This window comes from Callorhinchus milii, unplaced genomic scaffold (genome assembly GCF_018977255.1).
Source record: "Callorhinchus milii isolate IMCB2004 unplaced genomic scaffold, IMCB_Cmil_1.0 Scaffold1, whole genome shotgun sequence".
NCBI classification, from domain to species: Eukaryota; Metazoa; Chordata; class Chondrichthyes; order Chimaeriformes; family Callorhinchidae; genus Callorhinchus; species Callorhinchus milii.
The window spans coordinates 43,762,574-43,790,571 of record NW_024704742.1 but is presented as its reverse complement, the minus strand read 5'-3'; the positions used below and the strand labels follow the sequence as shown (position 1 = coordinate 43,790,571).

At 40.1% G+C, this 27,998-nt stretch overlaps 2 protein-coding genes across 2 annotated transcripts in view; one reads left to right on the top strand and one right to left on the bottom strand.

Annotated features, from left to right (window-relative positions):
- Positions 1 to 27,991, bottom strand: pi4k2b (phosphatidylinositol 4-kinase type 2 beta). The gene is made up of 9 exons (XM_042341875.1): positions 27,551 to 27,991; positions 19,883 to 20,083; positions 17,703 to 17,834; positions 14,672 to 14,825; positions 10,736 to 10,803; positions 9,976 to 10,075; positions 2,854 to 2,987; positions 1,747 to 1,806; positions 1 to 993 (listed from the first exon to the last, which is right to left on the bottom strand). The coding sequence occupies exons 1-9, from the start codon at positions 27,989 to 27,991 to the stop codon at positions 820 to 822; spliced, it is 1,464 nt and encodes a 487-aa protein (XP_042197809.1). The 3' UTR covers positions 1 to 819.
- Positions 27,345 to 27,998, top strand: part of sepsecs (Sep (O-phosphoserine) tRNA:Sec (selenocysteine) tRNA synthase) — a 41,702-nt gene continuing 41,048 nt past the window's right edge. The window contains 1 exon segment of the mRNA XM_042341093.1: positions 27,345 to 27,399. The gene's annotated coding sequence lies outside the window, so the exon portion shown is untranslated.

Here is a 27,998-nt window from a genome sequence, read left to right as displayed (position 1 = left end):
TAAAGTTCACAGCAGTGTTTATTGAAACACAACCAGTCACATAAAACAGCGATGTTATATGAAATTCTCTTGCATTTCAAAAAGGCATTTTTCAGTTATTACAAGTTTAGGGAAAAATTTCCATCCAGAAAATATTCAATTACAATAATATCCTTTAATAGTTCGTCAAGTTCAAAAATAAAGCAAGCATATATCATTCAGTAGTCTTACCATTCAAACACAACTTTGCTACAGTGTAATGTAATGCAGTGTATTTAACTATAACCGAACAAATTAATCAATTTGAAACACTATATTTGAGGCCTTTTAATGAAACAAAGTGGTCAAATCAGTGCTGCTTACAAAAAGCATTTTCTCCTAAACTTTCATTTGTATGAAATTAATTACAAAGTTTTTGGTCTGAATGTACAAACACATAAACGTCTTTATTCAAGAATTTCCCTTTATAATAGCCCTGCCCAGATATTTAATACATTATGAATCGAGAATTAATGTACATATCCTATAAAAATACATTACGACCGGAGTTTGTATATTCCCTGACACTACAAAATTCACGCAGAATTTCAACATTGCAATATCTGTAAACTTTACTTTCAGAATCTAACATTTTATGAGTTACATCAAAGCAACTGTTTTTGGCAGTTTTAGATACAGTAGATAACTTTCACCTCATTTAGAATGCGTCCACAAAAGGAGACACCCAGTGCAATCAAGCTATTCATTTCCCGAGTCATTTTCATTTTATTGCATTGTATTTACAGCAGTAGGCCAAGAGCATCTCTCTCTAAATCAAAAGTTTGTTTCTTTAAACGTTCTCTACCAAGAGGAAAAGAAGGGTTTTCTGCAATGAAAAGTCTGGGTAAAGGCATTGCTCAAGTGGACTATTCTGCCTTGGCTTCCAGATTGACTTCTTTCCACAATCACACGAGGCATCTGGACGAGTTGAATAGGGCTTTTGCCATCTTTAAGTGCCTGAGTAAGGTTTAAAATCTAAACATAGAAACAAAAGAAAGGTCTAAAATAAGCAATTGATAAACTGATAAGCAATTTAACCTACGGCAATAGGTGGAGGAGAAATGGGAGGAGGCCTGCTCAGAAACAAAATGTACTCTTGCTAAGTTGACAAATGAAATTGCTATAGTAATCTTGCAAAACTCATAATAATTTAAAGGAAGAAGTAGCAGAAACCTTGTTTCAAGACCAGGATCTAATGAGGAATGGGGAACACATGCATTCTGCAGTTTGGTTGAAATAAGTGGTTTACTTCAGTGATTTAGTTTTTGGATGTTTTCAATTTTCTCTCCTCCAACCCCTTATCAAGATATTTTCATTAGTAGTGTCAGTCCTCTGACAACCAAGTGGCATTTAAAACATCTCTGTGCGTCACAAGCATTTCGCTCCCATAAGCCCTGCAAGGCAAAGTCCCAACAGGTGGCATGGTCCAAGCTGGACAAGCAGCAGTGAGCTTGTCAGACAGTGTGTGCAATGGCAAGTTGCAATTTTAGCTGATTAAACTAACTAAATACACACTTTGGCTCTTGCCTACTTGCGCCTAATATTTTCTGGAATCGGGTAAGCAGATCTGCCCGTCTGAGGAAAGAGTGAGCACATTGTTTCATATAGAAAAATGTCCATGTATATGTGAAACTCTGTCTGGTTTTGATAGTCCTAAGCATGGAGATGGATTTGCACACCAGACACCTGACACCCAAACCAAATGGCAAAGAAGCATGTTCAAGTTACCTGGCCTCTCATTACTGACATTTGCAATTCAAAAGTAGCTTTGTCAAATCCTTTATCAGTCTGGAATAGAAAGAAAAACATCATCGGTATTACCAATTCCATTGGAAATCATTTCCACTCATTGGAAAGCATTAGATATCTCACCAGAAATTCTAAAAGCAAAAACTAAAGGTCTTAATTTCCAATAAAGTGCTTGTCAGCCAAATGACTAGTCAATGATTCCAGAAAATTAATACCAACATGGTTTTTGCATGTTAAACTAATAATTTTTGGTATCATCTTCCTGATATTTTGATACATTTCACAAGAATAAATGTGGAAGTTGTCTTTCAACCTAGGCAGGAAATGGCCCCCCCGTGAAAAAGTACATGAATCTGTTAGCCATCGTTATGTATGAGTAAAAATCCTTCTATTCCTCTGCACCATTTTATTTTGTCAATATTTCATCGTTTTTGCACCTTCTCCTCTCCCAAAGATGTCGACACGTTTGGATATGGTTCCATGACGTCCTCCCATACTTTCATGGATCAAAAGTGCCCATTCTTCAGGTGACCCCAGATAATGTATTAACAAGCTATTTAATCATGCAGCCACCAGAACCAAGTTCTTTCCTGACCCAATAACGTGCACTTTCCAGAAGTGGGGGGTGTCCACGGGATATTTATTTATCAGAAAACTTGATTGTTTCCCTTCCTAAGGTTAAAGGTAACTGCCCTTTACCCACCTCATCTTGATTCAGAATGTTTAATTTCAATGAATTGAAGCTTCACAAATATGAAGTTCAGTTCTTTGTGTATATTTTAAAAGGATAAAAAAACAAGTCGATGGGAACAGCAACAGCTTTGTGAGTCCTCATAACGTTAAATATGAAAGATGAATCAACAACCAACCGATCTGCAGCAAGACTCAAAATCATTTCTGCTGCCTACCTTATCAACTGTCACTAGTTGATATATGAATGCACTGTATAAAAAAACATGCATTATTTTAGTGAGGAATTGTGTTTACATAACCAGTAACCAGAATGTCATTTGAATAAAATTAACCTGGAAATGTCTGCATAAATATTCCTGCCTTTACTATGTACATAGAATAAACTAAACCAACCTTAAACAGTTCATAGAGATCTTCACAAAGGTCCTGCACAAAATTCATATCTGAAATTCGAGGAAGAACAAAGTCTCGCGTCTCCTGTGTAAAAGGAACTTTGGCTTGAAGAAGCCAGGCCCAGTGAAATGGATCTGTTGAAGCAGACAGAATATTGAGCTCCCACATAGACAATAATGTATCGTAGTGATGGTTATTTTAAAGAAAAAAGAAATTGTGATCATATACTAGCTAAATTCAATTTAGCCAAGTCGTGCATAACAATAGCTCTACATCATTAAGATTCTCCATTGACCCAGAAACACAATATTGTAGTTAGAAAAAAAAATCACATGAGTTTTGAAGGCAACACATGTCAAAACAAAGTATATAGCAGATTATGTGCATTAAAACAAAGCAAGCACAACAACCAGAAATCTCCATAATGCATTTATCCACATAATTAGATAGAAAAGGCAACTGAGTGACACTCTTGGTGTCACATTATTGTCCCTAATTAGAATTTTATGTTTTAATAGCTAAAGGCAGTCTGGGAAACATGCGTACTATCCTGTACTGACACAAAGATTTACTTCAGTGAAAGAAAGTGACCTTATTACAGTATATAAACTCCTTTGAAGCATAGTAACAAATAACTGAGGGAATCATGTAAAAATAAAAATTAAGCCTATATTTAATGAACTTATCAATTATGGGTCTTTAATGTTGAACACGTTTCTACCTTCCAGCAGCATTATCAAAAATTTTAGAACAATACTCATCTCTACTGCCTTAATCTCAGTGACACAAGAGCACCAATCTTCTGAGGATCAACACTCAATTAAAGTGGGTTAAGGAATATCCAAACACATTCTAGTTAGGAACCTTCCAATCACAAAAGTGTTAAATCACAACACATGTTGAATCCATGTCAACGGGAAATAACTTATTTAACCCAAACATGTGAAATGGTCATCAACAAAGCAAATTAAATACTAACTTACATCTAAAGGGCATTTGATGAAGTCTAAATAAGTTATGCCAACTATGTTTAGATTACTGGTGATGTCAAATCTAGTTTTGGGTACCCTACCTTCAAAAGGACATCGGAGAAGGTTCTGAGAACGGTGACAAGGATGATTCCACGACTTAGGGCTCTAAGTTATGAGGAGAGACCTGCAGAGCTGAACGTGTTCTCATTGGAGAAAAGAAGATTGAGAGGGGACATGATCCAGGTCTTTAAAATGCGGAGGCATAGATGATATAGACGTAAACAGGCTATTTGATTTAGATAGTGAGCATAAAGTTAGAAAACAACAAGCCTCCAACGAGAGTACAGATTAGATTTATTTTTTCCTACCAAGTAGAGGATTTGTGGATCACACTTCTAGCAAAAATATTTAAAGTTTGGTCAATTAACTTATTTAAAAAAAGGAGTTGGATAAATATCTAGTGGGAAACACAAAGAGGGATTATAAGGAAAGGTTTACACTGAGATGGTGTGTGTAAGAGGGGAGCATGTCAGGAATTAATAATGGGAGAGGGGAGGATAGATGAATAGGAGATTTGCATAAAAAGCTTTAGGGAGTAGGGACTTTGATAGGATTATCTATCATGAGATTAAAAGGGAGAGGGGAAGAGGAGGGGTAAGGTCCATGTTGGGGTACCTTGTAGGAGGAAGGAGCAGGCTTGAAGGGCCAATAAGGCAGTACATTAAGCTGTACCACCACCCAGTCTGTAACACTTCCATAATATAACACTTAGCATTGTGTAATTATACTTCCTTCCTCCAAATAATGCACAACTCACTTTCCTCCAAATATATACTCAAACACCTGCAAAGTGCATACATATGCCAGATATGCTATTTTGGGGCTGTCAAATATATTTATTACATTTTAAAAGACTCGGTTTGATTTCCATTCTCGACATTAGGCATTCTATTACCATGCATGACTTCCACTTTTGAAAAATGTAATAACAAAGAATCCAACTTTACTTAGTATCACATCATGTCTAGATCTCTGCTATAGCTGAATTATCTTGGTATGACTATCAAATAAATCACCCTCATGTATCCTCTCATAAAACCTTGCTACAAGTTGAAATATTGAAGAGACAATGATAAAGAGAATAAAGCCAGACTTAAATTCAAGGTAAAGTGAAATCTACAACGAAAGACTTTACTCAGGAGAAAAACAAATTTTCTCTATTAAAGATGGCACAGTGGAAATTTCCTGGTAAAGACAGTCAATAGCTGCACCTGGTTTGTTTTTATTGGTAATATGTCCTTATTAATGAATTTAGGATTTTGTTTCAAATGTAAAAAATACATGAAAACATACCTTAAATAATAAGATATTCTGATTACTGAGGTAGCTATAAGATCACCATTTAATAAATCTGGCATAACTGAAATTCACCATGTTTTGCTGTGTCACCTTGACTCAGGTGGTAGCTTATTCACCTCTGAATAATAATAATAATCGTTGCATTTGAAAAAGTGCCTTATCACGTCTTCGAGACGACTCAAAGCGCTTCACAGAATATACTGTAAAGTGAATTGACTGTTTATTTTGTGTGTGAAACGCTGCAGCCAATTGTGCACAGCAATGTCCCACAAACAGTCGTGGATTGAGTAACCAATTTATTATTTTTTTTGAAGGAATTATTACCCCTGGAAAAGCGATCCGCCAATCAACTAACAACCGGGTTCCTACTTACTGCTAGGTAAACAGAGGCTTGTGGATTAAGGAAACTTGCCCAACATTTTGCCCTGTGAGAAAAGAGCCCAGGTCTCTCACTTGCGAGGCGAGCGCTCTAACCACTGGGCTACAGGGCTCCAGGATGGATCACAGCGGGTCTCGGAGGTCATTCGACCAGTGCAGCGTCTCCCCCCCACTCATAACTGTTGTTAGGACTTGAGGAGAGTTGGGACCTAGAACGTCTTCATTGTAAAACATGCAGATATCCTGGCTGCTGGAAAATGGGAATCATCGCTGCGGGAACCTTAACTTTACCCTTATACATATTTTATCAAAAAAAACCCTCTCAATAAAGCCAGGCGCACACACTGATCACTGACTGACACACGCTAGTTAATCTGGGGAGTCGCTCACTTATAATAATACTTACATTTGATATAGCGCCTTGAGGTGGAATATTCAAAGAAAGAAAACAAGTTGATGATCGGCACAATTTCTGGGTTGTCAACCTCCCCTTTCCTCCCCTCCTCCCCCACCACCATATATACACACACACCATACATGCAAGCGCGCATATAAGGTAGGAAAGACCTCTTGAGGTAAGCCTGGTGTAGCTCAGGCTCGGATAGTGAATGCTTTCGCCACTGCAGTTGGTCACCGATCGACCATTAAGTGCTACATGCTCTCAAGCAGACTAAATTCTGAAGCAAGGGTCTAACCTTAATTGACAGGGTATCAGCAACACCCTCCCCCGCCCCACCACCTAATCAAGACTAACAGACTCAGTCTAGGTTGACAAGAGTGCTCTACTGTTGGGAGAGTTGGTTTTTGGATCAGACAGGTCTGCTTTCTTTTTAGGTGAATATTAAAGATTTCATGACACTGTTAGGAAAGAGTGATTGTGGTGATAAATTCATGAATTGATTATTCACCTCATGGCCATTTGTGGGATCTTGCTGTGCATAAAATGGCTGCCATATTTGTCTTAAATAAAGCTCACCCCATTTGACAACAATTACTGTAATGCATTTTTGAAGCATTTGATGAGATAAGATGCCAGAAAACAGCAAATTATTCATTAAAACAGTCAATGCTGGATGACGATGAAATGAACCTCAGCTGTGATAACACCCCCCACCCCATGTTGATTCAATCAACTAAACAAACCATGAAAAAACAAGAGTATAAAGGAATTTCTGAACACAAGTAGAACTTTATCTAGGAAAGAAAAAAATATCATTGGGGAGCAGAAAATTGGTAGAAATCCCTTCCCCAAAGTATCAAATCCTTGGAGACTTGATTTATTTCGGATAAACAGTTTCCGTTCTAAATGGATGGAATATTCTGAAAACCTTGTCACCCACTCTAAATGCAAACTGCATCAGCCAGTTACAATTCAACACACTCATTATTTTAATTAGTTGAGACAAAAAATATGATTGCAAAAAGAGTCTAGGTCAAGGTAAGTTGTTACTTTTTTACGGTATGTCCTATGAGAGCTCGAATTCATCACAAGCAAGTCATACAGAAGTGAATAGAAATGTATCTTGAATCAAACTATATATAGCTGGATTCACTCCTTTTCTAAGCACTTTGAAGTAATTAGATACAACACTAATAACTCCCATATCAACCTGTCCGCTCCTTCCGCTCAGTAGGCTCTGGCCTGCTCCGCGTCCCCCCACCACCAACGGCGGTCGGGCCTTCACCCTCTCTGTCCACCATCCGCTGAAATTCCATCCCATATTCCCTTCGTCTCTCTCCCTCTCTTGCCTCCTTTGAGGCATGTCTCAAGACCATTCTCTTCGACCGCGCCTTCGGCCACCCTCCTTTCCCCGCCCTCCCTAATCCCCAAACCCTGCTCGAGCCCAAATCCCTGACTGGCCATCACCTTGGGACGTCCTCCTGATGTGAAAGGCGCTATTCAAATGTAATTTTGTATTGTATTTCATTATGAAATGAGAACATATGTTCATTTTGGTTACTTTTTCTCATAATATTGCACTATAGGTACTGAAGTCCGATGATATTCACTATCAGGATGTCTCCATTGATAGTTTGGGGAGAGGGTGAGTGTAGATCAACAATTTAAAAACTAACCCATCACCAATGCATCTGCCTATCCAAGTTGTGCAATAGAATAAAGAAGGATCTCAAGTGAAATGTGAGAGCATTTGAGTGATAAATGGAGATCCTCTAAAGGTGAAAAATGTTAGTGGATTTGCTGTGGATACAGGATTTATAGTCACATTCACAACAATTTTCTGCTTCAGAAAAATCACATGAATCTATTTGTCTAGCCAACCCGAGATGCAATAATCTATGAAAGAATTAAACAATATGGAGATACTTTGAAATCAATCAATCTTTGCAAAGCTTCAAAAGGATTTCCATTTTTTGGATTTTTTTAATTCAGTTCACTCATTTGGAGATTTTTTGATAGAATTCAAAATATTTTTGTGCCAATTAATGGTTAAAATAAAACCTGACTGTGTTTAACAGTTTAGCCATGTAGCTATTAATAAATATCCATAAAATCAGATTTTTCAAACATTAACTGTATAAACAAGTCAACTTAATATTTGAGCTACCTAGATGTAGATTAGAAAGGTGTGGAATCAAACAACCACTAATAAATTGCAATTACCCCTGCAGGTTACTGGTTACATGTCCAATTGAGACCACTCAACTATAGAGGGGCAGGTCTGTGAGAACATCAACAACATCTGTTTGCTCTTCAACGAGCAACAATGCCATGCATTACTGCAGACCCATCTTTACCCAGATGAGCCACTTATCAAAACCACTTCAACACCAATCTTGACTCCACCCCAAGATATGGAACCAATTTTATTTATTCTGAAACGGTGAAGGACTGAGTTAGACAGCAATTTAGCCACCAACTCTTTTAACATTAGAAAACAAGCATCCCATTTTGGTGTTCTGTGTACGTGCCAAGGTGCACGTGTGCAAATTGATGAATGGGGTAATTATATTTTTGTTCTGTCCTAATTCAAAGTGATGTTGAGTTGGAAGTATAGATCTGACTTTCTATTCTACTTAGCTGCCAGGAGGAAAGCCACTTTGCAGCACAAAATGTTTCAATAGTCTTGTATTAGCAAGTGACAATTCTATATGCCCCCACTTGGTGACATCATCCACAGACGAGGGTCAACTTCCACATGTATGTGGATAACACCCAACTCTACCTCTCTGCCTTCCCCCCTCGAATCCAGGACTGCTGTCCTCAGATTGCCTGTCGGACATCAAGTCCTGGATGAGAGCTAACTTCCCTTCTGGCCCTCCTGCTTGGCTCCTGTCAGGACCTCCATACCTTGGGTGCTGGTGGCACCTCCCATCATGGACGCACTCTACACCTCACGGAGCCAATACGGAACCTTGATGTCCTGTTCAACCCTCAACTGTGCTTCATACCCCAAATCCGTGCCATGACCTGCTCCACCTTTCCCCACCTCTGCAACATTGCTTGGCTCCGCCACTGTCTCAGACCGCAGGCCGCTGAGCCCCCTCATGCACGCATTCTAAACATCCAGACTTGACTACGCAAACTCACTGCTTGTCGGCCTCCCCAACTCTTCCCTCCATAGGCTGAAGATCATCCATAATTCCTCAACCCATGTCCTCTCCCGCACCAGGGTCTGTGATCCTATCACTCCCAACCTCGCCCGACTCCACTGGCTTCCTATCACACAGAGGATACAGTTCAAGATCCTGGTCCTCACTTTCAAAGCCCTCCATGGTCTTGCCCGCCGCTACTTCTGTGACCTCCTAACCCCCTACTATCCTGCCCGCTCCCTCTGCTCAGCGGGCTCCGGCCTGCTTCACGTCCCCCGTCTCGCCCACCCCACCGTTGGCAGGCGGGCCTTTAGCTACTCTGCCCCCACCCTCTGGAACTCCATCCCGCAGTCCCTCCACCTCACCCCCTCCCTTGCCTCTTTCAAAACCCATTTCAATACCCTCCTCCTCGACCGTGCCTTTGGTCACTCTCCTTCCCTCACTGCCCCCCCACCCTCCCTGATGCTTACCCCCAGCTTGGGTCCAAAACACTGATTGCTCAGTGTCTTGGATGTCCTCCCGACATGAAAGGTGCTATACAAATGTAATTTTGTTGTTGTAGAGCTCAACAGCTCACTCAGTCACAGAAATCTTGGTATAGCAGAACATTCTGCGTATGTGTGTGTGTGAGGGGGAAAATAAGAATGCGTGGGTAGGGTGATGATAAAGGATAGGGAAGAAGGAACTTGCATCATAAGCAAAACATTTCACAAGATGTAATAAGAGGAAATATGTAAAATATATTAGAATTTTAAAGATACAACAATAATAATCCTAAATAAACAATACTAGTAATAGCTCTTCAGTGATTTCACAGCACATTAGACTGTACACAAGTGGGAACACCGCCAATTGTACTTACAGGCTCTCCACTCATCAGGATGCTTAAATGGAAAAGCTAATCCATTGTCGATAGCCGCTATTTTAACAGCAGGTTCTTTGCTATCTGCCCATTCAATGTCCTATTAAACAGAATAGGATTTTAACGGTTATTAAACGGAAAAACAAATGATGGAGGAGAATTTTACAAATCATAAATTGGTTTTATAGGTTTTAAACAAATCTATACAGCAAAAATTTGGTTCAGAATTGAGTACAAAGTCAGTTATGTTAATTGACTTTGACTAAACAATCTTAAATAATGGTACTGACTCATGCTTTTAACATCACTTTTACAGACAAAATACCAATTACAGGAATTAATGAGTCATTTTAATACATTTTGCTTCTGCTGCCAAATTGATGTTCGTCTCTAAACTATATAAGCCAAGACTAATATTAGTCTTCAGCACATAATCAAATTATACATGCCCAAATGTCTAACTGGCTTGAGTCAATATTAATAATTTGTTGCATTTTTTTTCAATCGACATAAATCATCCAATTTAAACACAGAATCACCTAAGTGAACAAACACCACAGTCCTTCAGAAGAACCGAGTGGATTTGAATCTGGTAAGCATTCTATTTTGCACACAAATTGCAGATAATAAAACTCAAGTAGTAATGCTTTCTGGGAGCTATGTTACACAAACCACGCAGCAACATATAACTTGGATGCTGCTTTTGTCTGGGATATAATACATTATGAAAAATTAACAAGGTGAATGTCCAGCAGTCTACCTTGTCAGGAGATTCCCTTCTGGTTTCTGGCTTCTCGTACTTAATTAACCAGTTGTCATTTCCTCTATCTGAGGAAACAAAAAACAAGTCACAGAGCTGCTAAGTACCGTTGACACAATAAGTTTTAATATGATACAGGAATGTGAAGGTCAACAATCCAGCCAGCTAGCTAACAATCAGCACAATAACAGTTTCATGCAGGAGTAGATTATTGGTCCATTTAGTCTACCCATCCATCTTCCCAGAAAATAATTTTGACATCTAACAACCCTGACACCCTTTGATAAACCCTTTAATCTAGGAATTTCAGTCAGTCCCTTTTTGAAACCCCTTCAATTAATGTCCTGTTATTGATAAAGGGTTTCAACTATGTCAGTATTTATTACACCAGCTCGTGAAATGGTCTGTAGGTTAACTAAAAGGAAAATTTGGTATGGAATTAAAACATTTTAATTTGTTGTCAGACATATTTTGACATCAGCGTCTTTCTGCAGAAATATTTTTAAAAATGCTCTTCTCAAAAGGTCTAAATATTTTTTGAAAACAGATAGAATCAGAGGTTGGTAGCCAGGATCTGGGTGAGGTGAGCTATACAATAGTTTCATTAGATTTCCTTTTTGAGGAAAAGGAGGAGAATGTAATGTATTTTGCTTCATTATCAAATATTGATATCACCATATGCAAGAAATTTGATGATGTGTCTTGGATATAGTTATTAATTTATTACAAACACTGACAGTTTTGAAATTAATTTCAGAAATGATATATATGGTATAATACACAGAATGGGGGTCTTTTCAACACCACTGAACATATCTAGGAAAAAGTATACCCACACCCATTTTTTCTTCACGAAAAATGGGGGAAAAGGAATGGGAGAAATATTTAAACACTCTCCCCATCACCCATTTTTGTTCTATTTATTTTATTGCTTTAGTTACTATTGTTTTTTCTTGTAACTTGTTCTTACAACAATAAACAACATGCATTACCTGATGTATTTTTATTTAAAATCTTTATTTCTTTAAATAAAAACACACCAGGTAACAGATTTTTTTTTAAAACTGTCTTTTCTCCTCACGGAGTTCCTTGTGGGCACCATTTACTAGTAACGGTGTAATTTATGCCCTTTGTACTGTGGAGATTTAGAACGAACAAAACAGATTGATAATTCTCACTAAAAATGATTCTTGCCAAGATGACTTTGGCAAGAACAACTAAACATTTTAATTCATTGTTGTCAAACACTTTAGTCTCTCAATTATTTAGAATCAACTGGAGTAAAAGTGGTTCCAGAAATAAACAAGATTACATTTGTATAGCGCCTTTCACGTAGGGAGGACGTCCCAAGGCCCTGGACAGTGTACGGCATTTCAGACCCGAGCTGGTGTCAGGGGAGGAGAAGGGAGGGGAGAGGAAGGGGGAGGCCGATGGCATGGTTGAAGAGGAGGATTTTGAGGCGGGACTTGAAGGAGCCTAAGCAGGGGGTGAGACGGAGTGACTGGGGGATGGAATTCCAGAAGTTGGGGGCAGAGTGGCTGAAGGCTCTCCCGCCAATGGTGGGGCGGGTGGGTTGGGGGACGTGGAGCAGATCAGAGCCGGCTGAGTGGAGGGAGCGGGCGGGTTGGCAGGGGGTTAGGAGGTCCCAGAAGTAGAGTTGGGCGAGACCATGGAGGGCTTTGTAGCTGAGGACCATTATCTTGAACTGGATCCTGTGAAGGATAGGGAGCCAATGGAGTCGGGCGAGAATGGGGGAAAATGGGGTCACGGAGTTTGGTGCGGGAGAGAACATGGGCTGCAGAGTTCAGGATTATCTGCAACCTGTGGAGGGAGGAGTTGGGAAGGCCGACAAGCAGGGAGTTTGCCTGGAGGTGATGAAGGCATGAACAAGAGCTTCAGTGGCCTGAGGGGTGAGGTAGTAGCAGAGTCGGGCGATGTTACGGAGTTGAGGGAAGGCAGAGCGGGTCATGGCTTGGATGTGGGGAAGAAGACAGTTGAGGGTTGAACAAGACACCCAGGTTCCTGACTGGCTATGGTGAGTTGTAGTGAGCAACCATGGAGGTTGATGCTGCCAGAGCCTGAGGTGCTGAGGCGCTGGTGTGAGTCAATCAGGAGGGCCTCAGTTGTTCACATTCAACTGTAGGAAATTTGCCCTCATCCAGGACTTGATGGGTGTCATCCGCATACATATTGACCCCAAGTCTGCAGATGATGTTACCAAGGGGGAGCATGTAGATATTAAAGAGGAGACACACAGTGACACTCGTCTTTATTAGTATAGATTTAGTTTGGAATTTCCAGGCTACATTTGATTTGTGATTACTCCAGATGATAGATTTAAATTTGTACATTATTCTCATTGTATCGTAACTGGCAAAGATTTTCTTGCGTTTCAGGTTTCAAAACAGAAGATAATCACATGTCAGATTCAAAACAACTGGTTTTGTTTGTAAGACTGAATGAGTTGGATGTCATCCGCATATGTCGTGGAGGTAATTTCAAAAATAAAGTTCAAAATATACATTCTATCCAAGTGATTCACATTATTTTAGGATTGATTCCAAACAAGGACTCACAAAGCGTGCAAGATTTTAAATCACTGCTAAAAACAAGGAAGTTTTGCTCCCTTTCTTCGTACCTTTAAAAGGATGTCTGAACTCACGTTTCAGAGTTTTTGAAAGTTTCAGGTTTTATACCTTAATTACTCTTTAGTTAATGTTAATATATTACAGTGATTGACCCAGTTAGAAAGTCTATATTATAATTTGAAAACTTAGCCTTTTACAATATTAAGTTACAAAACTTCTGAGTACAATCAACTTTGAGGCATATGCTAAATTATACCTTGTGGTCTGAACAACACATTATCTGAAAACCACACAAAATACCTCTTCTGAAAACCACAGAAAAAAACTGAATTCAATTTAAATAATTTTGAATGAGGAACTCGGTCAATAGTAAACTTGTAGTTCAACTCGGTTACATCTAGAAAGTCGTGACAGCCTGCCCCCTAAAAGGGACCAAGGACCATTTTACCCTACCATCTTGGGTGTGTTGGTCCAATCTGGAGTGATAAAGAGCCATGCAGGGCAATGTAAATAGAATTATCTTATTTATATTGCAGATCTGCCTCTGAAGGAAATCTTAGATATAAATGTGGCAAAAGAACAACTTTCATACTTAGCAACTTAACTTAGGGGATAGACTGCCACCTGGTGGAGTGAAAATTCACAGAAAGCATTGAAAATGTTTTCATAATTCAACACCGAGAAGGATACTCAGACCAGGAAACAACAACACAAACATGAAGGTGTATAAATTGGATTTTAACTCAATTTCCTAATTTATGGCAACCAACTTAATACCATAAAGCCAATGTAAAGAAATGTTTTGCTGCAATAATCAAATGAAATTAATTTGTATAAATAAATGTGTTGCTGTATTTTACAATAAAAAATACTGGGAAATGTTGTACATTGTCATGTTTGGCCTTCCGGTCACCAACTCAGTTTGTCCTCTGTGAGGACTGAAATAGAACAAGTTTAGTAGTTTAATTGATGAATGGCCTTATTTCTATCTTACGTTCTGATTTCCAAGTATTTTAAAGGAAAAATTTTATAAATTCCAAATAATGTAAAATCCAATGTTTCCCCAATTTCCATATCTTCTACACAGTTCTCCAGGTGACATAAATTATACGCTACAATATTTTCATCCAAACTTTAACCTCCTTAAATACTTGATACTTTGCAGGATGTTCACGTCTGGTAGGCAAAATGGGATAACTGCAAACCCAATTCTCTGCTACAGGATTATCCAGCAGCTTCATACAAAAATAAAAGATCACAGATTACTTCAAAATAACTCAATGTTTACATGTAGTCATACTTTAGTTTTTGAACCAGAGTCTCCACGTGGTGAGATTTAAACACTTGCCTGTATTCCTAATGATGTAATCTAAAATCACCAATCTCTCAAACTGAGATTGAAGCTGCTTGCGTGTATTTTCTGGTAAAGGGTCAGTTTCAAATTTCCGGAGCCAGTAGTCTGCTTCCTTATAACCTTCTACGAATAATTGGAAGGAGCCAACCTATTCAGGGAGAAAAAAATCTGTCAGATACATATACAAGGAATAATTGCTTTAGGTGTTGTTTTTCGTGTTTCTTAGTCCAAAGGTCTTCGCAGTTCTACAGGATTAGCAATGACATGGTAAGAGATTATATTTCATTTCCCCCTGAAAAACTACAGCCCTACATAGTGGTAATGTTGATCACACAATATTAAGCATCACTGCTCCAAGCATTTCAAACCAGAAAAAAAGCCTCAATTTAATTGAATATATTGATAATGATGCAGCCTCGCTTTTTTATAGTGCAAATTCAGTTATAATCACTGGTTAGGACATAGCTGGAGTACTGTGTCCAATTCTGGGCAGCACACTTTAGGAAGGATGTCAGGGCCTTGGAAAGGGTACGGAGGAAATTTACAAAAATTATACCAGGGGTGAGGGACGTAAATTGTGTGGAGAGACTAGAGAAGATGGGATTATTCTCCTAAGAGCAGAGGTTGAGGGGGCAATTTAATAGAGGTGTTCAAAATTATGAGGGGTTTTGATAGAGTAGACAGGGAGAAACAGTTTCCTCTGGTGGTGGGTCGGTAACCAGGGGACATAGATTTAAAATAACTGGCAAAAGAACCCAGAGGGGAGATGTGGAGAAATTGTTTTACCCAGAGTTGTCACCGTCTGGAATTCACTGCCTGAATGGGTGGTGGAGCAGATTCGATAATAGCTTTCAAAAGGGAATAGATAGGTACTTAAAAAGGAAAGGCTGAGAGCTATGGTGTAAGAGTGGGGGAGTGGGACTAGTTGCCTAACTCTTTCAAAGAGCCGGCACACAGGCACGATGGACCGAATGGCCTCTTTCTGTGCTATTCTGGGACATCCTCCTGACGTGAAGGTCGCTATACAAATGTAATTTGTTGTTGTTGTTAAGATTCTATGATCCTGTGATGTGAACCCTAATGTGCGCGTATGTGCAAAGCAGGAAATTATGTTGATGATAATCCAATGACTTGGAAGTCAGGACAATTTCGTTCTTTTTAAGATCTAAAAATCAGATCATCGCTGACATCACTTCCTGGTTTGTGCATGTTCAGCACAGCAAGTGACATAGACATTTATCATGATGACTGGAAGGTGGCCATTTTTCTTTTAGTACAGGAACTGGCCAATACGCAGGAACTGGCTTGTGACCCAGACAGCATACGCAGTGAGACCAGCTATAGCATGAGGTTGGAATTTGATGGATCCCAACACGTTGTAACGGGCCCCACTGCATCTGTTCTTCAAAAATGTCTGCAGAAAACTGATAAAAAGAACTGACTTTTTTTTTAAAAAAAACTATTGGCCTCATTCATCATGGTATTAAGTCATTTATGAAGTCTTATTGGATTAAATCCAGTGCACCATCTAACCAGCTGCTTCAGCCTCTATACTGCAAAGGTCATTCACAACTGTGCAATAACCAGCCCATCACATCTGCCTTGCATCATTTTCTTTCTTGAAAACTGACTGAGACCCCATCTTGGGTGGTTACATCAATTTAGCCATATTAAGATTAAGTTGACAGGCTTTTAATGGCATAATTTTTTTTTACAGTTTTAGCACTAATAAATCCTTCCCAAAATAATCACTTGTCAGGAATTCTTGTTTATATCTTATGGTGCTGACATCAGGAAATTCCCAAAGGTTGAATGCTCAAATTAAACCTTTATTCTAAATGTGCAATGTGTGTGTGAAGAATGAAGCACAAGTACTGTATTTTTGATCTGCTGGGAAACCTTTATGCCCAAGAAATGAGACATTAAACTAAGATCCTGTCTGCCTGACTTCAAATGGGCGTTAAAAATCCTATGATGCTATTCAACAGGAAAAGAAAGTGTCTCCTGCAATTCTAGTCAACAATACTGCCAATTATTTAGTCATTCACCTCCTGGCTGTTTGTGGGACCCTTTTATGTGCAAACAGGCCTTTGCGCTTACCTTAAAAAAAACAGTAATTGTATTCAACAGTAATTACTCTAAAGCACTTCGAGACTTTCGACATATAAAATGCAATCAAAATGCAAATTCTCTCTTTCTTCTTATGTCTAGGAGCATCTAGTGGGAACTGATTTTGTGCCTAAGGGGTTCAGCTTAGTTTTTTTTCAGAAGCTGTTGACTGGACAGAATGAGAATGGTTTCTCCAGGAAAGGGGTAAAATTCCAGCAGGACAGCAAAAAAGTGGTCACCTTATCTTATCAGTTAAAGAAAAAACTGTTCTTTGGTGGACTAAGATTGTTAAATGAAGAGATATTCTTACTAAAAGATGATTTGCCCAGCACAGACTTTTTCAGTGTTTTATAGTGCATACAGGATCTTGTGCTGAGTAACTGCTGGAAATGTGGTTTCATACTTTTGATTTGATTGTAAATAGAGACAAATTACTTTAGGCTGTAAAACAATAATCCAGGTTTTGATATCTACTGCATCAAGAGACTTTGGCCATGTGGTGCCATGCTAAGCTGCTATTATAAGCAATGATAACTAAGCTGCTTTATAAACAAACTCAGTAACCACTGCATCTAGATTAACTGTTAAGCCCTTGGGTTACAGCTTTGTGAAGGTAGAGTATGTGGGGGAGGAGCAGCTTCTGTATTGCATAGGGCAAACAGATCTTGAGACTCTGTCCAAAAACAATAGAAAATAGAATTTCTGAAACACAAACCAGGAAAAACAGAAATAATTCACGGTTCTACTTCAAGATCTATATTATACATTATTGATAATAGAAGAACTTTCAAAAGTTGTCCCTTCATTCTGAAAGCAGCCCAATTGCTTCCATATAAACTTCACAGATTAACCACTGAAGTGATCAGGAATTCTCAAACTGTATGTTTTGTCAAAAAGATCATTTAAAATTCAATACCTTTGGTGGCAGCCCGATTCTGTGAAACCTGCGACCAACCTTTGGCACTTTTTCTAGAGCATATTTCTTTCCTCTGGATTTTGCACGGTCTATTGCACTATAATTGAACGTTTCACTCGCAAGCCAGACTACCTGTGCAAAGAAAACAGAGAGGGAGAATGCTGTTATAAAAATAAAAGTTTGAAGTGTGTTTTCTGGATATTCGCAGCATAATAAGTGACCGGAGTTTGCATCTTAAGAACGATTCTGATGGGGCTCCTCACAAAATCATTTCAAGGTACAATTATGGAATACTGGAAATATATAGAAGAAAGCCTCTGAACCTTTTGAGTTTTTGTCAAAGGATCTTGTAATATTTCTGCATACAACTTTGTATGATACTAAAAATAAATTTGGAACCCCCAATATATTCCCTTAAGGTGAACAAACACTCGTCAGAAAATTGATGAGCCACTGAAGCTGAACAAAGATGGAGTAATGGGTTTGTGGAGTCTGCTGCAGGAGACAACAGCCTGGAATAATCTAACCTGCACATAAATGCTTGGTCTCGCTAACCCGAGGGGGTGGAGGTGGGTGGGGGGCATAAAGAGATAGTGACAGAGTTGGATGATGTTGTGGAAGTAAGGGAAGGCAGAGCGGGTGAGAGCCTGGACATGGGGTTTGAAATTGGTGGTCACACAGACATTGAGTGAGGTTCTGCACCTGCTCTGTGATGTGGAGTGAGCATCCATGCAAGTCAATGTGGTCTTCGCCTAAGATGAGAAGGCACTGATGGGAGCCAAGCAGGAAAGTCTTGTGGTGGAAGCAGCTGAGCGAATAGGACTGGAGTTAATATTAAGTCAAGTAGCTAATTTAAACATTTTGAGTACAACCCCGTCAAGGCAATTATGATGATGATCAAATGTTAATTTAAATTTTTCACATTGTTATTTGAATGTTTGTTAAGTTTTTTTTAGAAGATCTTGAAAGACCACTTGGAAAATGGTGATCTTAAATTCAAGCTAATGTTCAAACAAATTCATACCATAATTCCCACATACTTACATTTATTACAATTATCTAAGAATTTTCTTTTTACTGTGAGCACAAAGAAATCCTAGATAGTTTGTTTTTTTTAATATAAAAAGGACCACAGCAATCTCTCTGCAAATTAGACACAAGGGAACAAATACATTGGAATACTATGGTAAGCAGAGATTGATTACAAGGAAAACGGCTCTAGAACACAGATTAAAGTAACCATCGAAATGACCAACAAAACAATAAAGTTAAAAATTTATAAGATTCCACATTTAAGAGATAACAATGTATCGTCACAGAGGAGTGGACCAAACTTCTGTCACACATGAGATTGTGCAGTTATCAATGTTACCTCACAGGCTAAATGTTCCCTCACAGAGAGAAAGAAACTCAGATAAAGTTCTCTCCACAGTAGCTTGCTCAGAACTAACTGTATGGAACAAATTGCAACCTTGGCCAAAGTTAGTTTATGGCTTGGAGAAGAAAGAGCAAGATGCTTTCCTTTTAAAAAATAAAGTTTCAGTTTATTCTAGCTGATGATATATTGTGTGTGGTTTGCTGGATTAAGAATTTCCATTACATCTTAATTGTTTTAAAAATTAAACAATAATCTTGACTACTCAAATATCAGAAATAATAAATGATTCATGTGGTAATACTAAGTAATCAAGCCTCTGTACTATCAATCAAGGGGACTCCTGGGGGGCAACGTAGATCATCCATATTGCCTATTCATCTATTATGATTTTGGCTGGCCATTACATTATATATCTTAACTTCCGGTGAATATCTGACACTGTGAAACTAAATCAAAACAAGTTTACTGTCCAACATCTAAGTTTCACAGAATACAACAAATTAAAGAAGCCAATGATAAAAAGAATGATTTCACCTGAAAAAATGGATGGAAGACTGATAATGTTGTATTTTTAAAGCAAAGCCATTCATTGTCTAAAATTAAGGGAATAAGTATAAGGAAAAGCTCTTTCCTCTCTTATATTACATCAGTTATCGATTTCACGATTCAGAGTATTTTATTATAAATTAACTTTCATATCAAAATGTACAATGAGAAAGTTCATATAGTTAGTACAATGAGAGCATGAAAGGTTCAAAGAATTACATAAGAAACTAGGAGGAAATGGAGCGCAACAACATACCTTTGTTTTTGGTACGACTTCCAGTCCTAGTTTTTCATCTACAAGGTATGCACCAGCTTCAGACAGGTAACCTTGATTAGGAATAAGACAGCCACGCCCAAAACAGCACGGACAGCAGATCTTGTGGAAAAATTTGGTCCATTTGGGATTTAACTGTCCATAGGGTTCTTCTGTTTTTGGTTTGTATACTCCAATTATTTTCTAGGAAAAAAGGGTTAAAAAACTATCAATTCATAAACATCTCTTAAATATAATCTTGCAGATAAGAAGCTAAATTGTTTCAGCAGCGCTCACAAACCATTTTCAGTAAAAAAAAATGCTTTGATGGAGAAGTGTGTGAATTTCTACAATAAACAACACCTAATGAAGGAAAATTAAAGTCTGATGAAACAAAGGCTCATCACATTTGTTTCAAGTCCTACAAATGCCTGAGGTGAAGTATGCAGTTTCAGACTGACATGGTAAAGAATCTTCTTAGCATGTTCTAGTGCTCAAAATAAACCCAAAGGATATAACAAGACAATTACTTGGCAAGAGTGATGAAAATTGATTTTAGTTTTAAACGGAGGCGACACGCCACTTCTTACACATGAAGAAACGTGCCTGAAATGTGCCAATCTGGATGCTCAGTTCAAAGTATAGCCACTTTCAAAAGCAAATCAAATTGGATGAGGGCTTGCTGCACATCTTGGCAAAAATCTGTTATGCTCCTACTTAGCGCAACGCCATCCTTAAGGCTTCTCAGTGCAAGGTTAGCTACATTAATTTCAGCACAAATTGGCAGTTGTACACTGTGGACTTCCACCCACTTTGAACTGGTTTCAAAACCCACTCAAACAGAGGGCCTTGAACAGCCACAAGAGAGACTTTCATCCCATCAGACTCTGTTAGATTGAAGCAATTTGCGGAGATGAAAGGACATTTTGCCATCATGCTGTCCTGTACAGAAGAAAAAAAAATCTATTATTTACTTTACTTTCATTTAACTTGCCTGCGTCATCCCTCCAGTTCCATAATCACTGTTCATTTCAAATAACCTGTTTACATCTCGTTACATAGAATTACAAAGACCAAATAGCACCAAAGCAGGTTGATCAGCCTGACTGCGTCACCTCGGCTCAGTTGGTAGCACTCGGCTCGGAGTGAGAAGACTGGGGGTTCAGCCTCCGTTGATCTGGCACCTCAACGCAGCCTGTTCTGATGAACATTACAAAATATCCACGACACTATTTGAAACGCGAAAAGGAGTTTCTCCTGGTGTCCTGGCCAACAATCTCTCAAATAAAATTGGCCATTTACTTAACAGCCATTTATGGGACATTGGGATAGTGCACGTCTGTCATGTTTGCCTAAACAATACAGTCACTACACATTACTGTGAAGCACTTTGAGAGGTCCTCCTAATGTGAAAGGTGCTTTTTCAAATTTATTTTATTATTATAATCATTTTGTGCTACTGGTTATACTGACACGGGTTTCCACCCATCCAAATCTCACTTCCCTATCTCCCTCCCATACCCCTATATTCCCTTATTCCTCAAGTATGTATCAAGGTTTCTCATAAATACAGAAGGTGTAGTTGAAGCTTTCTAACCACAGCTTCTGGCAGTGAGTTTCAAATTCTCGTCACTCTCTGTGTAACCATGTTCATCCTAAACTGTCGTAGCTCTGCTGGTGGTTATTTTATATTTATGCTCCCCCTTGTTATGGACTCTATGACAATTGGTAAAAGCCTATTTCTTATACCCATTTTAACAAATCCTTTTATTAAAGATTCAATAAAATCGATACAATAAATAATTGAACGATTTTCATTTTAGTTGAGAATACTTCATTTTTAAAAATTTGGATCGGACTTCCTTGATGGCTCTGTGGGTAAATATTATCTCTTTCCCCCACTCTGAGTAAAGCATTGGGCAGTACATCCTAGAAATCCTTTGAACACGTTATCTCAGCCTGTTTACGTAGTACAGGTGAGTCATTAAAGATCCCACATCACTATTTTTCAAATAATGAACATATTAAGCTGACAAATGCTCCGACCTCAACACCAAAACTGGGTACATTTGTCCATTCACCCCATTACTGTTTGTGCACAGATTAGCTATGAAAAGAATGCAATTGGGCTGACATGGGCACATTTCATTTAACACTGATGAATGTAAAGGATTCCGCATACAATTGGTAGAAAAAAATGAGTAAACAAGTATACAACAAATAAAATTTAATTCAAGGAAGGAGACGTGAACTGAACCTCAAACAAACAGTAGGCAGACCACCTCCAATGTGGTGAAGTGATTTAAAAAACTAATGAAATAGTATATATACAGAGGTTGTGTTCGATTTTACAAATTCAGAAATCAGATCATATCTAGAAGATTGTTCAACTTTTGTCACAATGGCACAAAAATAATGTCGAAACACTGACTATTTGGAGTAATGCATCAAGAAAAGCAATGGAATCTGTTGAGTTTCTGCAGTATAATTAGATGGAAAAATGTACTGGGGTGAGAGTTAATGGACTGAGTCAATGAGCTAAAAGGCCTTTTTTCATTACAGACTTTTAATGTTTGACATATAAGCTAATGCCCTTGAGAACAGGCTCGTTCTTTACTTACCATGTGATAGTATCCAGTCAATTTTAATCTATTTTCAATGAACAGTCCATTACACTCAAATTTTTTTCCACCTTTGTAAGCAAACAGCCATTGATTTCTATAAATTTTCTTTTCCTGTTTAAATGTGTATTACCTTAATCTACAATATAATCCATCTGCCATCACGCTATTGAAGGATAAGAAACTCTTATCACTGCAGTGTTGCAAAATAGGTTATTGATGCTACTCTAATTATAGAGCTGAACAGCTTGGATAACAGCTGAGAAGCTTGCATGATTTCTAACAGAAAGTAAAACTAATTATTTTTAAAAATGGGCATTTACATCTTAAGAAAAACCTATATTTTTACATGAATCAGTTTAGCACTTGAAAGCAGACTAAAGGCTTAAAAAAAGCAGATTCATTGTTCTGAATATGCAGATTCTAAAGCATTCTGGATTTCTTAACAAAGATAAATTGTAGGCATTCTCCTACAAAAATACGCAGTCGCCACACTTTACATCAAAAATCAGGTGAGGTGCTTTGAGATGTACAGTACTCCCAACATGAAAGGTGCTGTATTAAATAATGATGATCCTTACATTTGATATAGCACCTTATCACGTCTTCGAGATGTCTCAAATCGCTTCACAGAATAGACTGTAAAGTGAATTGACTGTATATGTTGTGGGCGAAATTGCGGACAGCAGTGTCCCACAAACAGTCGTGGATTGAATAACCAAATTAATATCAATTATTTTGAAGGAATGATTACCCCCAGAAAAGCAATCCACCAATCGACTAACAATGGGGTTCCCACTGACTGCTAGCACTGATTTTTTAAATTAAATTGTTCTAGACTGAAACTGGTAATTCTGAACAAGGGTATTATATGCACATCACAAGATAAACTTGGAGGAAGCCCCTTGACACATTCAATTTCATTCTTCTTGTAACCAACCCTACCACCTTTTCCATGCAGCATCAAGCTGTGTTTTAAATGTCCTGACTTCTCCATATGTGGCAGCTGTTGATTATGTTAGGTATGTACTAAAGAAATACCTCCAGGAATTTCTTATAAACTTGCTCTTCACAACCTTGAATCTGTATGCTCATGTCTTCTTGTCACAGTGCATCTGAAAGCATACTTTCTATATCCCGTTAAGCATCTTACACCTTGAATTCAAACGACTGGAAGATAGCGAGCCAGTGAAGACAAGCAAGGATGGAGGTGTGTGGAGCCTGGTGCGGTTGAGGATCTAGACTGCAGGGTTCTGGATATTCTAGGGAAAAGGTGGGAAGATAGAGTGGATGTCATCCACATACATGTGGAAGTAAACCTCGAGTCTGAGGCTGATGTCACTTAGTGGGAGCAAATAGATGGTGAAAAGGTGAAAGAATAGAGCCCAGAGAAATTCCTCAGGGGCAGCAGCAGAAGCCGTTAGATGGGAAGTAATTCGTCAGAGCTCCCTCTAAAGAGTCTCTCGTTGCTCACTTCTGCGTGGCCTGCTCCTTTACATTGGTGCAAACAGAACGAGAGGTAGTACTTCACGTGTGACCTAACTAGAGCACGCTACAGCTTGACGACGTTTGGGGATTTGAATTCAACTGATTCAGCAATACAACCCTGCATTTGGTGTCGTTTTTGTGGTCTTACACAACTTTGACATGCTAAGTGACAAATGAACATCCTGGGACCCAATTGCTCTACTAGTAACCATTGAATTTGTGCAGTAATGAGGCTGCATTGCCAGAAATGCTGACCTTCTGTTGAGACATTAAACTGAGATTTCATGTGCCTGTCCAGGTGGACGTTAAAGACCCCATTTGCAACACTATGCTGTGTTTTCCCTCCAAATATACACAGACACACTATTTTACACTATAACCTGTGAAGTGCTTTGAGATATCTTGATGACGTGATAAGGCACTATATCAAAGGCAAGGATTATTATTAAGAGACATTAACTTAGTTGTAGAAATTCATAATTTTCGGAATCACCAGGGGAATAAAACAATTTGTAGCATATGTAATTTTCAGCAAAAATATCATTAGCTTCGACTACTGAATTCAAGTATTAAACTTAACTAAATGTTAAAATTAAATTGCCAAGAAGGAGCAAACCTAATATGGTGGGGATAGGAAAATAGAATCCTTGAATTTCTGTGGAACTGTTTGAAAACCGTGTACCAAATACAATAATCACTCTGAAAAGAGCTCATCTTTGACTATGGCAGATTACGGTTTTATGATAATGCCTATTCTCCTGAGTCCCTACTCTTTCCACTACAGTAGTTCCTAATTGCATCTTAGTTTAAAGACAATCTTTAGGAGCTGGCTGGAAGTAACAGATTTACTGGTGATCTTTGCAACTTGGTTGATCATCAGACAAAATACCAAATCTGTATTAAACACAACCAGTGGCTACATTAGTTGATTTAAAAAAAAGATTTTCAGGTCTGAGGGAAATGAATAGTGCATTTATACAGCGCCCCTCACGCACGGTAACGTCCCAGTGTGCTTGATAGTGGCAGAGCACAATGCCGAGCGGGTGGGGAAGGAGGTGACTGAAGGCACGGTCGAATAGGAAGATCTTCAGGCGCAACCTGAAGATGGGTAAGGAAGGGGCAAGATGGAGGGATAGAGGACTGGCTCCGGCCTTCTGCACGTTTCGGGGCTTCCAGAGTTTCGGGGCATAGTGGTATAATGGTGGAACGGAGGACAAGATCGTGTCGGGCAATGTGGCGGAGGTAGAGGAAGATGGTTGTAGTCAGGGAATGGATGTGGGTAAGGAAGCATAGCTGTGGATCGAACCTGACACCTAGGTTGTGCACTGGTTTGGAAAGTCTGAGGGATAGGCCAGGGGGGTTGAGAAGGTCAGAGCCGCAGGATAGAAGGTGTTAACGGGAGCCAATGAGTACGGTTTCCGTCTTGTCAAAATTTAGTTGTAGGACCTTTTTGCTCATCCAGGCCCCGATATCTGCCAGATAAACTGAGAGAACATTGGCGAACCTGGAATCACAGCGGAGGAGGAGCAGTAGATTTGTGTGTCATCCGCATACATATGATAAGCCTGATAATAATCCCTCAAGAAAAAAAATAATAATTTGGTCCCTTCAATCCACAACTGTTTGTGGGACACTGCTGAGCACAATTGGCTGCTATGTTTTGCCCATAAAAAATACAGTCAATTCACTTTACAGTATATTCTGTGAAGCACTTTGAGACATCTAGAAGGCGTGAAAAGCGCTATATCAAATCCAAGGATTATTATTATATGAAAGTTTATCCCATGTTTGCGTGTGACATCGCCAAGAGGGAGCATATAGATGAGGAAGAGGATGGGGCCAAGGATGGAGCCCTGGGGTACACCACAGGTGACATGGTGGGGGCGGGAGGAGAAACTGTTTCAGGAGATAAAATGGAGGCGTTTGTTAGGTAGGATTCAAACCAGACGAGTGCTGTCCCACTGGGGTTGATGAGGCAGGAGAGTCGGTGGATAAGTATATTGTGGTCTAACACGGCGGAGAGGTTCAAAAGGACGAGGAGGCAGAAGTAGCCCTGGTCAAAGAGAGAGGACCGTTCTGTGCTGTGGCCAGGGCAGAAACCAGCTTGTTGGGGCTCGACTTCCAGAGCTTTGGCAATGGGTCAGTAATTTGAGGGTCTTTTTTGAGGAGTGGAGTGATGACAGCGGTTTTAAGGGGGAGAGGAACAGAACCTGAGGAGAGCGACTGGTTGACAGATCATAAAACAGATTGAAAAGTACCTGAAAATGCTTATTCTGGAAAATGAAGGGTCTGAAAATTTCCATTTTGAAACCTTGCCCTAATATCACCAGGCAGTTCAGTACTTGTTGTGTGTAAGTCATAAAAGTCTGACTTGCATATAACTCTACGTAAGTCATATATTATACAACTTACGTGAGGTTTACTGCATTATTCATGTCGGGAGGGCATGTGAATATGTAAGCTCATGTCCTGACATGGAGCTTGAACCCACAACCTACTTTGGTAATCCAGAGCTCATTCATACAATACAAGTTGGGTCTTTTAAAATTTAAAACATTTCCTCTCCCTAAAAATCAAGAAACAATAATAATCCTTGCATTTGATATAGCGCAATTTCACGTCTTCTCGACGTCTCAAAGCGCTTCACAGAAGACTGTAAAGTGAATTGACTGTATATTCGAGGATGAAACGCGGCAGCCAATTGCGCACAGATGTGTCCCACAAACAGTTGTGGTTTGAAGTGACCAATTTATTATTGTTTTATTTTTCTTGAGGGATTATTATCAGGCGTGTGGAGTAAGGAAACTTGCCCAAGGTTTCACCCTGGTGGGAATCAAACCCAGGTCTCTCGCTTGTGAGGCGAGTGCTCTAACCACTGAGCTACAGGACTCCCAGTAGTAATTTAATAGATCTCAGATGTCCAGTTTATCCTCTTTCTCTCCACCTATTGCACCCTTGGATTTTAAAAAAAATCCTTATGTTTGATATAGCGATATTCGCGTCAGGGGAACACTTAAAAGTGACTTGTGCATTGTTCTGAGAAACGGGGCAGTGAATCGGCGCAGAGGCACGTTCCGCAAACGGCCGCGAAGCGAACGACCGGCTTTCCGGACCGTCGGCCCGGACACGGGCGTGAACGCCATTCCCTCTTGAGGACGAGGGCGGCGGGGCTTCCGCGGGCCGACCGGACCCACGTCCGAACACATGCGGCGGTGGACGTGACGCCCGGACGGTGCACCGGGCAGCTCCAGGGCGGGGGGGTCAAAGTCCAGACTGGGGCCTGAGCCACAACAACAACAACAACAACTTGCATTGATACATCGCCCCTCCCCCCCGCCCCACCCCCATACACACACACACACAGGGAGAGGAGAGGACCTGAGGGCGACCATTGGACCCACAGCCGAGTGGGTGAGTGAGTGAGTGACTCAGAGGTGAGAGTGCGACCCTCTCCGCCAGACTGGTGACTGTGTATATAATATTAACGGTGTGTGCCCCCCCCCCCCGGGCCCGGGGCCCCCCACCCCGGTGTGCCCTCCCTCCCCCTCCCCCTCACACTCACCCCCTTGGGGTCCCTGACGAAGTAGCTGCCGCTCGATCCCTGCGAGATGCGCTCGGGGCTGACGCCGCTCTCGATGGCCTGCTCTGCCCGCAGCACAGTCTCGGTGAACCAGGGGTCGTCGGGGAAGTGGTTCAGGTCGGGGCCGCCGGCGCCGGGGCTGTGCGGGGGCTCCGAGGAGGCCGCGGCCCAGCTCAGCAGCGGCTCCTTCTCGGCGCACAGCCGCGGCGCCGGAGAGCACGAACTGAGCGCCTCGTCCTCCTCCTCCTCCTCCTCCACCACCACCTGCTGCTGCTGGCGATGGTGGGACAGGAAGCGCACGGCTCCCCCCGGTTTGCTCCTGAGCTGCCCCCGGCTCAGCACCAGCACCTCCTCCTCCTCCACCACCACCTCGGGTCGGGCCTCGTCCGGCGGCTCGACCCGCCCCAGCGTCACCGACTCCATCGACGGC

What these genes read in the sequence shown, in the direction of transcription:
- pi4k2b (XM_042341875.1), bottom strand. Translation starts at nt 27,991, where the DNA reads ATGGAGTCGGTGACGCTGGGGCGGGTCGAGCCGCCGGACGAGGCCCGA. An exon ending in TTACATCATTAGGAATACAG is followed by an intron (nt 10,804 to 14,671) that starts GCAAGTGTTTAA and finishes TTGTTTCCTCAG; the next exon opens with ATAGAGGAAATGACAACTGG. An exon ending in TCCTGATGAGTGGAGAGCCT is followed by an intron (nt 2,988 to 9,975) that starts GTAAGTACAATT and finishes CTGCTTCAACAG; the next exon opens with ATCCATTTCACTGGGCCTGG.